The sequence below is a fragment of the Corapipo altera genome, unplaced genomic scaffold (genome assembly GCF_003945725.1).
Source record: "Corapipo altera isolate COAL_440 unplaced genomic scaffold, ASM394572v1 22, whole genome shotgun sequence".
Taxonomy (NCBI): Eukaryota; Metazoa; Chordata; class Aves; order Passeriformes; family Pipridae; genus Corapipo; species Corapipo altera.
In genome coordinates this window covers 15,202,902-15,217,956 of record NW_020884886.1, presented here as the reverse complement: position 1 = coordinate 15,217,956, position 15,055 = coordinate 15,202,902, and the positions used below count along the sequence as shown (strand labels likewise).

Here is a 15,055-nt window from a genome sequence, read left to right as displayed (position 1 = left end):
GGGATGCTGAGGGATGGAGGCAGGCGCCGCTCCGCAGGTGCGGCCGCGCCCCGCGCAGCGGTACCGCTCCGCACAGGGAGGGCGGGATGCCGAGGGATGGAGAAAGAAGGGGCAGCGCCCGCCCGCCCCCGACAGTCCTGCGGCGGCGGCAACTCACTTTGTTCAGCATCTGGAAGACAATGCGGGGGGGAGAAGCGTGAGTGCCAGTGAGAGACGGCGCCCCACCACCCGCCCCGCAGTCCCAGCCCCGTCTCCGCCGCCCCTCGCGCACCTCGGGGTTGATCTCCATCGGCTGCCAGGCCATGGCTGCAGGGCGGCAGGGAGCCGGGAAGAAGGCAGGCTGCGCCCCAAGCACGACGATGTCCCCGCGGCAGTTGCGCTGCCGAGCCGCTGGCGACGCTGGGGCGCGGAGCCGCCCACCCGGCTCTTATATAGGGGCGGGCTGGCCCACTGCGCGCGGCCGCGGGGGGAGAGGGAGGAGCAGGGCACGGCCGGGGCGGGGGGCGCGGAAGGCCCGCGGTGTGCGGGGCCGGGGGCAGCCCGGCCGGGGTGCGGGAGCCGGGTCACCTCCGAGGGAGCGGGGTGCGGCCGGCGGCGAGTGGACCCCGGCCCCCCGACGCTGATGTGGAGAAAGTGCTAGAAGCGAGCTGGCAGCGTGGGCAAGCAGCTGGCATCTCCCAGGGCAACAGGTTTCTCCTCCACCATCAGCCTAGTCCCTGGGCTCCGCTCATCCCAAAAGCCCATGTCTACAGTTATGTGCCTGACCGCTCCTGATCATTAGACCCTGATCTCTGTGTGTTGCGTGAAGTATACAATGGTTTTGATACTCAACAAAATCATTAAACACTTATTTTTAAATTTTCAGTATGATTATAATACCGTCATGAAAGTCTCCTGTCTGCTGATTGTACCACTGCGGTTCAAACCAATCCCTGAACCAGTCCAATGAAGCTGGTTAAAAAATAGTGGGCTTTTTATCTTTTATTCATGACCTGACAGTTTCTGCACACAATATCTTTGGACTAGAACATGTCTGAACAAGGAAACAAAACCAAACCTGCTCAAAATACTAGAAATCACGTGGACTCCAAACAGCCTTTCAGATTTTACTGGTAAACAGCCGGATGGGAACCTTGTGCATAAGCGAGATGCTTCACAGTTGTCTTTCAAACAATGCAAATACTGAACAAAAGAGTCAGCTGAATGTCTGCAGTCTGTTTGGTTTTGATGACTTTCTTCCTTTAGTTTTCCACCCTGTTTCAGGACAGTTTTGACCCCAGTGCAGCCAAATTTATAAGTGCCTGCCTGATTTCAAGCACATTTAAATTAATTTTAGATCTATTGCACTGGAAGTTAGTGTGGAATCATTCACATCAAGTGGTTGTACACATACAACCTCTTCATCAACATTATTCAGTTTACAGTGAACTCCTTGGAAAAGATGCTTACAGCTCAATCTTTGAAATATGGCCATAAAGGACTCAAGATGTGATGTCACACTAGTTCTACCTGTAACGAGACTTAGTGAAGAAAAAAACAGGATAGCATGGAGGGTTTCGTATTTTATGGCCAAAGCTAGGATGTGTCCAGACAGGATAAAGCCTTGAGTAACCTGGGCTGATCTTGTAGCTGATCATGCTTTGAGCAGGAGGCTGGTCCAGAGATACCCTGAGAGCTGTTGCAACCTGAAGTATCCCATGATCCTGTGATTCACAGTAAAGGGAAGAGCAGTACACATTGTTCAAACCCAAAGATTTTCACGGAAGACAGGGGGAAGGTTCACAGTAAATGACAATATCATTTTCCCCTTTACTGTAGCTAAAAACAGTCTCTGACACCTATAAGCAAGCTAAAAATGGGCTGAAATTTTTTATATATAGTATCTTTCACTATCTTTCCTTTTACGATCAACTCTTCATGCACTGTAAGATGCAAGGATACCAAAGGAACTTGAATGAACAGGTCTAATGCTAATGGTCCATGCTAGATATGCAGGAGAGATGGCATGCAGCTCCTCTGAGAGGATGGCAAACAGTTGTGCAAGTGTAATTTTAGTCTCTGCATGCCATGAGCAGCATACAGGAAGTGAGGAGTGTTTCTATGGGAGAATCTGCCAAATCTATCAATACATTACTTTTAAAGTAAACAGTAAGTGTAACAATATGACACTGCCAAACAACTGCTACTGTTGCATAAAGATGCCTGTCTCCAGAAAGTTATGTAAAAAGTGGATGCTGGGTCTTATGCAGTCTTCATGTACCTCCTTGCAAAGATGAAGTCTCTGGAACATCTTTCTTCAGAGCAGATAGGTGTACCTAGCACATTTAACCTAATTCATTCCTACTACTGCAATAAAATTGAAACTCACTTGAAAAAGTGACTGGACATACTTGTAAACTTTCTGCACAGTCCAAATGTAATAGTAGTACTTGTGGTATTCAACACTGTGGATGGATAAAGGTTTTGCTCAGGTGTTTAATCTAGAAAATGTGCACTGAGGAATCTTTGCTATATGTATGATCTTTTGGCAGATTTCTTTCTCTTAATAGGACTTGGTGTCAGTACTTCTCACCATATTCCAGTTGAAGGTTTACATAAGGAAGAACTAGACCTATAGTTAAGGGATGTTCCTGAGTTCAGAGGATCTCCTAATAAAAGCACCTATAACAAGCCTGTGGTGAAGGAGGCAAAGCTGGCCTTAGACAATGCAGAACTGCTGAAATGGAAGCTGAGGTTGTAAACTATTCTTCAGAAAATAATTTTCCTAATGTCCTGCCAAAATCCGATCCCTGAGGCACTCCAAGTCCACATCTTCTGCTGCAGTATCCACACCTGCCTAGCAAACACACTGTGCCTTTCTTAAATTTCTTATAATGACTCACTTCCCAAAAGAAGGATTCCAAGCCCATTCCTAGAAACCTCCTTAATTCCCTACTCTGTACCTTCAAAACAAGCAATTATTGTCCATAGCTGGCTGGTGGTGCCAAGGACAGCAGGATGCAGGTACACGGTGGTGTGTGGGAAACGACTGGATGGTAGGCCTTGAATTTGAACAGTTGCAGCTCTGAAGTTGTAAAGAATGTAAACAATCTAGGATGGGAAAGTAGAAAAGGAGCAAAACTGCTGTAAATAACAGGTGCTGTTTTTGAGATTTGCCAGCACGAGAAGAACTGTCAACCACCTATCAAAAGATGAGTTTAAGCGCGTGAACAGAAGTACCTGACCAGTGAAATATAATATGCTTGCGCGTGGACAGAGAAAAAGAATATAAATCTAAGCTTAATGTAAATAAAGTTGCCATGTGTGCTTTTCCTACTGAATTGCTGTCTGGGTGTATTCCTTTCCATCAGCATTAGTGCAGGTGCTGGAGCCACAGGAATCTATTACTGCATGTCACCATTCTCCTGGTAACTGCCCATTTGCATTTACCCTACAGTGAGTGGAAAGTATTTGAGAAAACTGTGCTGACTTACTGTAAGTACCTCTGCTGGCTTGGGGGTAAATCCTGCCTGAGATAAATCCTGAAGTTAGACAGCTCAGTTTTACCATAGCAGTGTGCTTGAGAGGCCGACTTACACAGAAATGCAGCATCCTTGAAGGGTTGCTAGACTACACTTGAGAATGTTGGTGTGGTGCCACGCTCCCTTTGGCATGCCTCCTGCTGTGAGTGTCCTTGGAGCTGTAAACTTTGTGGCTCTCAACCCTAAGGGTTAAAGGCAGCTCTGGGCTGAGGTTGAGGCCCAGATGAGAAAACTATAGAGAGAACAAATGTGTCCCTGGAGCTGTAGGATTGTGTCTCTCCAAATCCTAACCCTAACCCTGCTTTTGTCACAGATCCAAACCACAGTATTATGACAGGCGCTATGGAGAAAACTAACTTCATCCCAGCCAGAACCCGTACACTGCGTCACAAGATACCAAACATAAAACATGACAAACATGTGAGTCCACAGTAGGGACAGTGGGCATCTGAGATCTGTGTAAGACAGTAAGATCCCCCCTACTCTTCTGGTAAATTGTCTGGAGCACAGCAGCAATTCCTGCATGAGAGTACCCCAACCTTTAGTTAGAAGATCAGAGGGATCAATAGGCCAGGCAAGTGAGTGCTTTTATAGAAGGTCTGAGTCCATAAAAGATTTGAGCAGGAAGAGAGATGTGTTTGTTTCTGAATTGCAGCCAGGTTAATTTAAATACTTATGTGAGGAGTCTTGGTGAGTGTTGGTGACTCTGCAGCCCAGCATGTGGGGCAGTCCAAGTCCAGTCACACTCAACACCTGGCTGTCAGCAGTTGCCCTCCAGGTCCATGGGCCAGGAGTTCTGGGCTGATATCTCAAATGTCAAGCAGGAGTCTGGAAAGTGAAAGAAATTCAAAGCAGCTCAGAGCTGAGTTGGGAATAGGGCAAAAAAACCCCAAATCTTTCTTTACTTCATGTAAAGGTTGGAAAAGTTATGTTCTTATATTCCCATGTCCACGAGAAGCGTATGTTTTGGCTCGGAGATGTAATAATTAGGGGCTGCTGAGGTGGAGACATGTTGAAGGATGTGAACTAAGGGTCTGACCTGTGATGAAGACCAGCTGGAAAGGGGTAACAGAAGCAATGCAGTTAAAAGGGTCAGTCTGAGGAAAGGGGCTGCTCTGCCAAGGGCTAACTTTGTGCGTATTGACTGCTAGCAGTGACTCTGCAATTGCTCTGAACTACAGCCAAGTCCACCAGCATGTAAAGAACAAGCTCTACAGAATGCAATGACTTTTCTGGAAGTCTGTAGGTAGAAGTGTTAAACTGCTAAAATGTAGCTTCGAAGGCTTGTCTTGAGAGTCTCAGTTCTGAAGAGTGTGGCCATGGTTTTCTTGATTTCAGATCTGTCTGGCAGGATGCTTATGACTCTTCACTTCATTCCTCTGCAAAATCATGTCCACCCAAATGGTGATGTGTCTATCAGTGCTTTGTTTCACAGTAGAAGTAGGACAGAGGGTGAATCCTTTCTCTTTTCACAAAGAAAGGCAGGCACTGTTGTCAAGGATCTCTTGGTTTCCAGTGAAATGATATCTGGTTTTAAAGATATGAAAGCTTGCAAGGCTTGTCTCAATGGATAAGAAAGACAGTATATTGGTACCTGGGCATTTGGCATGTGTCTCCTTCCCTTAAATGCGTTCTTTGGTGATGTTAGCAATCCGTGGTTTTTACTGTCTAGGCAGGGAAAATTGATTTTTCTAGTCCTGTAGAAGAGAACAATCCCTCTTTCTTTCTTCTGTCTTTGTTTTGTTGACTTAAGCATTCTTAGGATTAGTGCTTTTATCCAGAGAGGTAAAATATACATTTCAAGAGGACTTCATTCTGTGCAATGTTTTAGCATAATACTTGTAATAGCTAATAATAATAAATTCTAATTTTGATGTAGTACTTGGATGATCTATGATAAGGACTTACATACCTACTTACATTTTCATCCAGTGAATGCTTCGCTCAGGTTAACAGGCACAAGACAAAACAAGATGAGCTATGTGATTTAAACTACTGGTTGTGAGACTTAAATAGCAGCACTTGACTCTTGTAATACACTCTCTAGTACAACACTGTGCCTCTTCCGAAGTGCTGTGTTGTGCCAGGCCATCCTGGGGTGACCCCAGTCTGTTTCTCCCCTTCAGACTTCAGTTTCTTCAGTCACAACTTAGCAAATCCTATCCTTAGACTTCCTTTGAACACTCAACAGCTATACATAGCACTCAGAAAGCATTCACCTCTACTCTGGGACTGCTGGAAGAGTTTACCTTAGATAGGCTGTTTCTTGTGAAACAAAGTAACAGGCTGCTCCAAATCAGGTGAGGAGCACTAGCCACTCTTAAGCTGGAGGAGAGTGGGGGGGGGGGGGAAGAGAGAAGAGAAATGTCAGTCAGTTCAAAGGATATCAAGACAGTGACTCACTAGTACTTTTACAGTGGTAGAGATGTACTTCCTCAGGTCTATGGGGTGCTGAGGGAAAGGCACAGGCCACCTCCCAAACACTTCTTTATGTCACTGGTCTCCATCCTCAAGAATTAAAAAACCTTTTCAGGGAAAGTACAGAATATATGCCTTAGGGAGCCGTTGAGGAGGGATCTAACTTCTGGACCAAGTCTGTTATCACCTGCAGTCTCTTTATGTGCTAGCATAGTTTTGTTGTTTCTTGAAGGATTGTGAGAAGCAAATGAAGAAATTGGCTTGCCTGTTATTGGATGGAGAAGTGAGAGGTATGACTGCCAGAAGGGCAAGGGCTTTTGTGTCTGTTGAAGAAAAAAAAGCTGGGGGGGGCAGGCTTATCCAGCTTGCATGACAACAGAGGAACCTGTAGACGAGGACTCTGGTGTGAAGGGGTTTTCTGTGAAATCTTGTAACTCCTCCAATTCAGCAGAACAAACCATCTTACACTTTGTCCTGGACATGAGTTTATCTTCTTTTGCGGGGAAGGAAAAGGGGACCAATAGTGATGAATAGGGATGGGCAGATGTAAAAGGCATTTCTTCATTTTGTCTTTTATATGCAAATGGAGACCTTTAGCAGAATTTAAAGTAGTTTACACTTGAAATCAGTGAACAACAAAGCAACATCATAAAAATAATTTTAAAAAAGTTTTTTAGCTAAATCAGTCACAGAATCCTGAAAGATTCTTGCTTTTTTCCCACGTAACTGATGTGGTCTAGTATTCTTGCTGTATCTTACGAGTAGTCTTCTGGTCAAGTGTTTCCACCTGATTTTTATCCACATCTATATAAATTCTGAAATAAGTTGTGCTCAGATCAGCATGTTCTCTAAAAACTCTACTTCCATAACAAAATCATCCTGTATAGTACAAGCTACCCTGAACTCCTACACATCAACAAGGACATGTGTACCACAATATTTACAGCAGCTTGTGCCAAGGGATTTACTTCCTAATCTACACGTGCACATTCCTGAGAAGTGTGGGGATTTTGTTTTTAATTAGAGAAGTGCTCTGATGTAAAGCTTCAGCTGCAGACAGTTTGTGAGAAGTTCAAGCATGGTTCTTCTGTTAGAGCTACTTGACTCAGGGAGTGATGCTGGCACAGAGCTGCTGCCAGTCCAGTGAGTGAAGCCGAGAGCCTGAGGTCCCTAGATTGCCCTGAGACCTGCCTGCCTATCTAGTCCTGTCCTGAAGTGGGCTGACTGTGGAGGACTGCGTGGGAAAGACATTTTCTGCATCTGAACCAGTGTCAAACTACCTCTTCTTTATCACTCCTAAGGTCTATGGCATATCTTAGCAACTACATATATGTGGTGTGCAGGTTTGGCAGGCTAGTGACTCATAGGGCAGCACAGCTCTGACTCTTTCTCAGTGTGACCATGGTAGATAAAAAGCCTCATAGACTTACATCTGAGCTGCTCTTGCTTCTCCACTCTCTAACAGCATGCAGAAGCATTAAATGGATCCCTTAATCATGCTAGCAGATTGCGCTTTTTAGCCGCTGAGATCTCCAAAGTCTTTCCTGTACCAATTGCTGTGTTAATTACAAATTAACAGTAGCTATTCACTTGTACTTACAAGTCAAGGCTTTGATTTCAAAATGTGTAAGAATGAGGGGCTTAACCCCACATTAATAGCCGCTTTCCAGAAGTACATCTGGCATAACATAACCCTTTGGTTAAGTTATAATGCTGACACAAAGCGTTTTACACGTGGTGACCACCCAGTGTATTGTTAATGCAAAACAGTTGTACGTGCTGCTCTTACCAGCTGGGCGATGCAGGAGTGCAGGGGCCCAGCTGCTCTGACACTGCTGGGGATGTCACTGGTGGAAGGTTATTAGTCTTGGCTCAACTGCAAGCAATTGACATTGAAATTACAGTGAAGAAAACCCAGTTGGAAAGTATCACCTCTTCCAAGTGTGCCTTTGCCCTGAGCCACTCTCAGAGCCTAACCCTACAGTGAATCCTGTGCATCTTCAGAAGCTGCTCTCAGAGCACTAGGACTGGGGAGAAAGGGAAGATTTTTTTTCCCCTCTCTGCTCCAGGAACTTTCCTACACTATACAAGGAGGAGAGTATTTCCAAACTTCCACCTTCAGAGAAGTGCTTGCTTGGACAGTGTTTGTCACTGATAGAGAAACTATTTTTTTGAAGATCAGTTTAACAAGCGCTGTTCTGAAGTGTTTACCCAAAGCACATGTGTATGAAGAACACCATTGTTTGGCCCTTGAGTTGTACTGTTTTAGTGGAAGAGTTTAGCTTATAAATGTACATGCTAAAACAAATCCCTGTCTCAGTGGAGAAAAATATTTAGATTGCGAGGGAAACTACACTATGGATCAGAAAAACAATGGGACTCTATCACATTCTACAGTTGCAAATATAAACGCAAAACATGCTGCCCTTTCCTGTGTATGTTTATACACGTAGGGCAAAATTCCCATTGAGTGAATTTGCAGCCTGGGCTTTTCTAGCTGTGTTTAGGACATTAGACACTGGACTTTTGTCTCTCTTGTTTCAGAGACAAAGCACTGACCTTCTGCTGTTAGCAAACCTAGCATTTCCAACTTTATCTTAGCTTTCTGTACCTCTTAATGAGTATTAGTGGATGTGAATGTGTATATATGCATAGCATAGAATCAAAGAATCCTAGAACGGTTTGGGTTGGAAAGGACCTTAAAGGTCATCTAGTTAGGACCATGGAATCATAGAATATCCTGAGTTGAGACTCACAAGGATCATAAAAGTCCAGCTTCTGGCCCTGCACAGGACAACCCCAAGAACTGTCCAAACACTTTTTGAACTCTGTCAGGCTTGGTGCTGTGACCACTTCCCTGGGGAGCCTGTTCCAGTGCTCGACCACCCTCTGAGTGAAAAACCTTTTCCTAATATCCAACCTAAACCTTCCCTGACACAACTTCAGGCCATTCCCTCAGATCCTGTCACCAGTCACCAGAAAATACAGATCTGTGCCTGCTCCTTTGCTTCCCCTCACAAGGAAGTTGTAGACTGCAATGAGGTCTCCCCTCAGCCTCCTCTTCTCCAGGCTGAACAGACCAAGTGCCCTCAGCCGTTCCTCATATGGCTTCCCCTCAAGGCCCTTCACCATCTTCTGCCCTCCTTTGGATGCTCTCCAATAGCTGAAAATCTTTCCTATATTGTGGTGCCCAAAACTGCACACAATATTCAATGTGAGGCTGCACCAGCGCAGAGGAGAGCAGGACAATCACCTCCCTTGACCAGCTGGTGATACTTTGCCTGATGCCCTCCAGGACACAGTTGGCCCTCCTGGCTGCCAGGGCACTGCTGACTCATATTCAACTTGCCATTGATGAAGACTCATAGGTCTCTTTCCAAGGTGCTGTTTTCCAGGATCTCATTCCCCAGTTTTTATATATAACCAGGTTTGCCTCATCCCAGGTGCAGAATCCAGCATTTGCCCTTTTACAACTTCATACAGTTGGTGATTGACCAGTCCTCTAATTGGTTGAAGTGTCTCTGCAGGGCCTCTCTGCCCTTGAAGGAGTCAACAGCTCCTCCCAATTTAGTAATGTCAGTAACCTTACTTATTATACCTTTGAGTCCCACATCCAAGTCATTTATGAAGATGTTGAAGAGCAGTAGCCCCAAACTAGAGCCCTGTGGAACCCCACTAGTGACAGGCTGACAGTCTGATGTTACCCCATTCACTGTTACCCTCTGTGCTCGACCTGTAAGCCAGTTGCTCACCCACCACATGATGTGTTTATCCAGCTGTGTGCTGGACAGTTTGTCCAGAAGGATCCTGTGACAGAGAGTATTGAAAGCTTTACTGAAATCCAAAGAGATTACATCAACTGGCTTCCCTTGATCAACTAGGTGGGTTATCTTGTCATAAAAGCAAATTAAGTTTGTGAAGCAGGACTTCTCCCTCATGAAGCCATGCTGGCTGTGACTGATGACTGTGTTGTCCTGCAGGTGTTTTTTAATAACTGCAAGAATAATCTTGCAGTTATTAAAGTGAGGAAAGGGGCTGTAGAGAATGAGTGAGAATGACGGGTCTGTAGCTCCTAGGGTCATCATTCTTGCCCTTCTTGAAAATTGGAACAATGTTTGCCAGCTTCCAGTCAACTGGGACCTCTCCATATTCCCAAGGCTATTCAAAAATCTTTGAGAGAGGTCTCAAACCCCTTGCCATGGGCAGGGACACCTTCAACTTGACCAGGCAGGTTTCTCAAAGCACCATATATAGCATATGAGTGGGTTAGCCATTCTGGCCTGAGAATGGGTTTCCTGACTGCCTCACAGGGACCTGTACTGATACACCATCTTTGGCTGCCTGTTGGGAAGCAGAACCTGTAGTGAAGCACTTCCAGAGAAAGCTCCAAGATGCAAGAGCACCAGGGCTGAAACACACCAACTGCTGGCAATGGAGACATGTTTGCCTAAAACTTCAAAGCTGTGCTTTATTTTGTGCTGTTTGAACAACTGCCTTCTCAACATCTTCGCAGCCTCAAAGGCAAATGACATTGCAAAGTCTCTGTTGTATTTCTATTTCTCAGTTGTAGGAAAATGTTGGTGATCATGTTTCAGTGCTCATCAGGGCTATAGTTCCCATTTTATGCAGCCAAGGTAACAAAATCTAGCTAGATGTCAGCTTTGAAAGCATGAGCTATTCTCTTTATTTGAATAATTATAATTATGGGCCTTGCTCTGTGTCAACTTTTCAGTATTTTTGTCCACCAGAGCCACATAAAAAAGTAAACTGAGTTTGCAGAAAAGTCAGCTCTGAAAGCACTTACTGGCTTCTAGTAGAGTGCTTAAGCAGCTGCTGTAGCATTTGGAAACTCTGCATTAATAGCACATCATGTAACCAAGGAGCTTATACGCCTGGGGGCCAGCCAGGCCAGGCCACCTTTCCTTCCCCCTGCCTGTAGGAAATCTCAATATACCGCTGTATAACAGGCAGGGAAAGGAGAGATTAGAGAATTATATGTAGACAGATGTCTAAGAGATCATTTATAACTTACTTTACAATCATTCCTGGTTGTAAGGCTTTGCATTCCTGAAGAGCTAGAAAGAAACTTCAAAATTATCATTCTGCCTCGCTTGGCACCTCAAGAAATCAGAGAACTGCTGGCCTACAAATTGCTCCACTTGCACTTGTTCCCATATAACCTTAATTAATGTAGTGGTAACATGCCTGAGATAGCTAATACAGTGAATGGGGGAGAGCTCCATGAGTACAGCAGAAGACCTTGATTTAGTGCCTGGTTTGATTAAACTACTGGAGTAATCTTATCTGAGACTGATGTCTCATGGTCTTTCCTTTTCTATAAATAACACAGGGAAGTTTGTCCATGGCAGAATTAGTCTTTCACTATATGTTTGCCCAGGGAGCACTAAGGAGACAGGAACTGAAAATAATGGGAGCAACACACATGCTTTTGCACAGGTCCTGAGAAGCAATACATCCGAGGGACTGAGGTCTCTAAACATGTTCAAGGTTGTAATGAAAAATTATATGTTACAAGTCTAATTCTTAAATCTGCCAGCTGTGTGTGCACTGTGTGTGGTGGTTTTCACTCCTTCTGGAAAATTATTTGATTTCATATTTAAAATGGAGACTTAATGTAGCTGTGTGAAAATATCAGAGACATCTCCAAAGAAAATTACCATTCTGCTATTACTGAATTTTCCTAATTAAGTTTCTGTGTTTAGGATCAATATATTCAGCAAAATATGGTATAGGTTCCTCTGTGATATGGAAGTGCAGCAGTACCACTAGATGGTAGCGTTGCTTATTTCAGTCACCTCTTTCTTACTTCCCGCTGCAGCAAGAGAAACGAGTTTCTCAGGTGGGATCGCTGCGTACTGTAACTATCCCTCTACATGGACTAACCCGCAATTTAAAAGCTGGTATATAGAAAAAAGCAGAGGGAGAACCTATGAACTTCTGAGAGCACACTCGGAGGCATAGTCAGTCCTGACACGAGGCCTGCAGACCCTTGCAGCACCAAGGGTCAGTTGCAGAGGGTTACTTGCCAATGGAGACTCCTATGGACTGTCATTCCTTGTTCCTAAGTCAGATAGACTTAAACCAAAATAAATTTGCAGTCAATAGTTTCCAGCAAGATGATAATGAAATTCTTTTGGTATGAGCTGATAATATAGAAAGGCCTCTTTTTTTCCCCCCATGTTGTTCATAAATACTATTTCACAAGATATTTGTGTCTTAAGTGCAGAACACGAGGTGCTCAGTATTCAGTTCTTCAAGGCCACAACTGCAGAAACTGTTTCATTGAACTGGAAAAGTTAACACAATGGATTACCTTAAACCAAGAATTAGACTTCAATTATCCTTGTGGGTCCCTTGCAACTCAGGATATTCTGTGATTCTATGAAGTACTTGATGAGACTTGCTGAGCCTAGGTAAGCAGTGTATCTACCTGGAAATGTTTCCAAGAAGTGAATGTACTGAGCAGCTGTCCATTTAGGACATGAAATTCCTTACTTAGATTCCCCAACACTTCATTTTTATGACTCTGCTTACTACACTGCAATCCAAAGTGCATTATATAGACTATGTAACTAAATGTTAATCATAATTCTAACCACATAGTGAAAACCACAATGCAGCATTATTACAGTTCTCATTAAAGGAACGTGAATTTCTGAGTATCTTGCCTGGACATTTCTGTTAGAGAAATATATTAATAGGTTATTCACTAATAATCTTCGTAACCCAATACTCGCCTTTTATGTCTTCAGTAGATATAGTGCATATTCCAGGGAAAGTTCTGTTCCAGTATGCTGTCAAAGCATAAAAGCTTTCCCTCCTGCTGGATGATGTGCTTTGTTGAAGAGAGAAGCATCCTGTTTTGAAAATGCTGAAATTTGATCAATCACCTTTGGATGTCTCAGGAGGTCATCAGTCCTTCTTGATCATGATGACATGTTTTTATTACAGATCATTATAACTATTGGAAGGCTTTTTTGGACCATCATCGTAGTTTTTAATCTAAAAATATCAATTAAAACCTGAGTTTTAGTTTACAAAAGTGTTGCATTTTTAAAACAAATTAGAAGATTAAATCATGTCCAATTTTAAGACAAATGGAGAAATGTGGGTACCACTACACACAAGTACAATACATTTAATAGCAAGCTATTAAGTACTTAAGTATAATTTCCAGGTGTTTTGCTCTGCATTATTACATCTTTGCCTAATCATTGTACATCTTCACCTAATTGTTGTTTCTTTTTGCTCATCATTGTAGTGCTTATAATTACAAATATTTTTTTCTGTTTTTTAGGCTGTTAGGTGTCAATATAATCTTCTAAGACCATAAAATATTTCTTATTAAAGATGCTATATTTCTATTCATCTTAATGATTCCTTTAATTATTCTCAGTTCATGAGTGTTCTGCCATTCTCAGGAGCAGAGTTGTAAAGCCAGGGAACAAAATACTGAAGAAGGTTCTGTAACGCATAGGTAAAATCAGCTTTTGCAGATAAACAGATTTGCCATTATAAATTGTGTGACAAATTTTAAAGTAGACTTGGGCACTTCAATAGGACTACTAAATGTGTTTTAATTTATGAGAAAATGAGACTGCCCATTTTATTATTGTAATAGACTTCTTTGATCTCTTTGTACCTCTTTGGTCACTGCAATACAACACTATTTTACTGCTGATTATTTTGCATCTGCTGTTCCAGGGACTTCCTAAGATTGTTAGAAGGTGTAGCAGTAAAAGGTCTGTTAGTATTTACATGCTTTCCACAGAACTATCATCCCATGTTGAATTTTCGCTTTAGCAATGAGCAGTTTCTTCCTCTGTAATCTCAAAAACCTATCTTGACAGAACAGACAATATCCCACATATTTGGAAGGCTTTAAACAGAAATATCTTTCTATAGGTGTGTTCTTTTAAGCCTCACTACTAACTGTCCAGGACATTGCTGTGTTTCTCTATTCATCCATCTAGAGATGTGCCTAAGGATTTACTCTCAACCTTAACCCTGTAGTACTACGAGCAGGTTAGAGCAGTGACGTTTCCTGGCCTGGTCCTTTACTTGTTTGTTTTCTGCACATGAGAACACTCCATTTCTTTTCATTCACACTGGTTACCTGAGTTTTGAGACCCACCAGAACACCGCTACCTGGAGCACTATGCTGGTTTCAAGCACACTCCGTTATTCCACTAGAGGGGTTTGCTAATGTTTACCAGGCACGTGAGCATTTAACTGACACCCGTGTTGCTACTTGGAGTCCATATCCAATGTGAAAACCAACCCGTTCTTAGAGCCATAGAAACATACAATTGTTAAGGTTGGAAAAGACCTCTAAGATCATGAAGTCCAGCCATTACCCTGACACTGCTAAGTCCACAACTATAGCATGTCCTCAAGTACTACATCTATACATCCTTTTAACTACCTCAAGGAACAGTGATCCTACCACTTTCCTGGGCAGCTATTCCAACGCCTGACCACACTTTTAGTGAAGAAATTTTCCCTAATGTCCAATAAAAACCTCCCCTGCTGCAACTTGAGGCTGTTTTCTCTTGTTCTATTGCTTTTTACCTGAGAGAAGAGACCAACCTCCTTCTGTATACAACCTCCTTTCAGATAGCTGTAGAGAGTGATAAGGTCTTCTTCTAGGTGGGCTTCCAAACCTTCTTGGCTGTCTACCTCTCTGGCTCTCATTATTGCTGGAGGAGCACTGGAATACAGCAGGTGGCATTTTGGGAGCATAATTGCCACTGCCTCATCTTGATATGGTCATTACTACATTTGCCAAGCATAAGCCATACCCTTCTTTTCCCCTAAGGAGAAAAAACGATTTTTTTTTTTTTTTCAGGGATAAACCTGCCTCACACACAATCCCTACTCCTTCACAGAAGGACATCTGCTCTGGAGGCTGCCAGTGAGCTGTTGACTAAGAGCCCCCAATGCTGCTCCGCCGAGGGACTGCGACCCCGAGGTCTGGCGAGGGTGAGGCGGGGGTGGAGCGGGGGCTGACAGCGGGCACGGGCACACACACCACACGGCTCCGCAGCCCTCGCCCCGCCCGGCCGGCCCCCTGCGGGCCGCGGCTTTGGGCGGTG

General features: G+C 43.8%; 1 protein-coding gene across 1 annotated transcript in view; it reads right to left on the bottom strand.

Moving 5' to 3' along the window:
* UCHL1 (ubiquitin C-terminal hydrolase L1) overlaps positions 1-627 on the bottom strand; it is a 5,134-nt gene extending 4,507 nt beyond the window's left edge. The window contains exons 1-2 of the mRNA XM_027642805.1: positions 272-627; positions 158-169 (exon numbers count right to left, since the gene is read on the bottom strand). Of these exons, the coding sequence (XP_027498606.1) occupies positions 158-169; positions 272-304 (45 nt within the window). The 5' untranslated portion in view covers positions 305-627. The remainder of the gene's footprint in view (positions 1-157; positions 170-271) is intronic.
* Between the last annotated feature and the right edge of the window lie 14,428 nt (positions 628-15,055).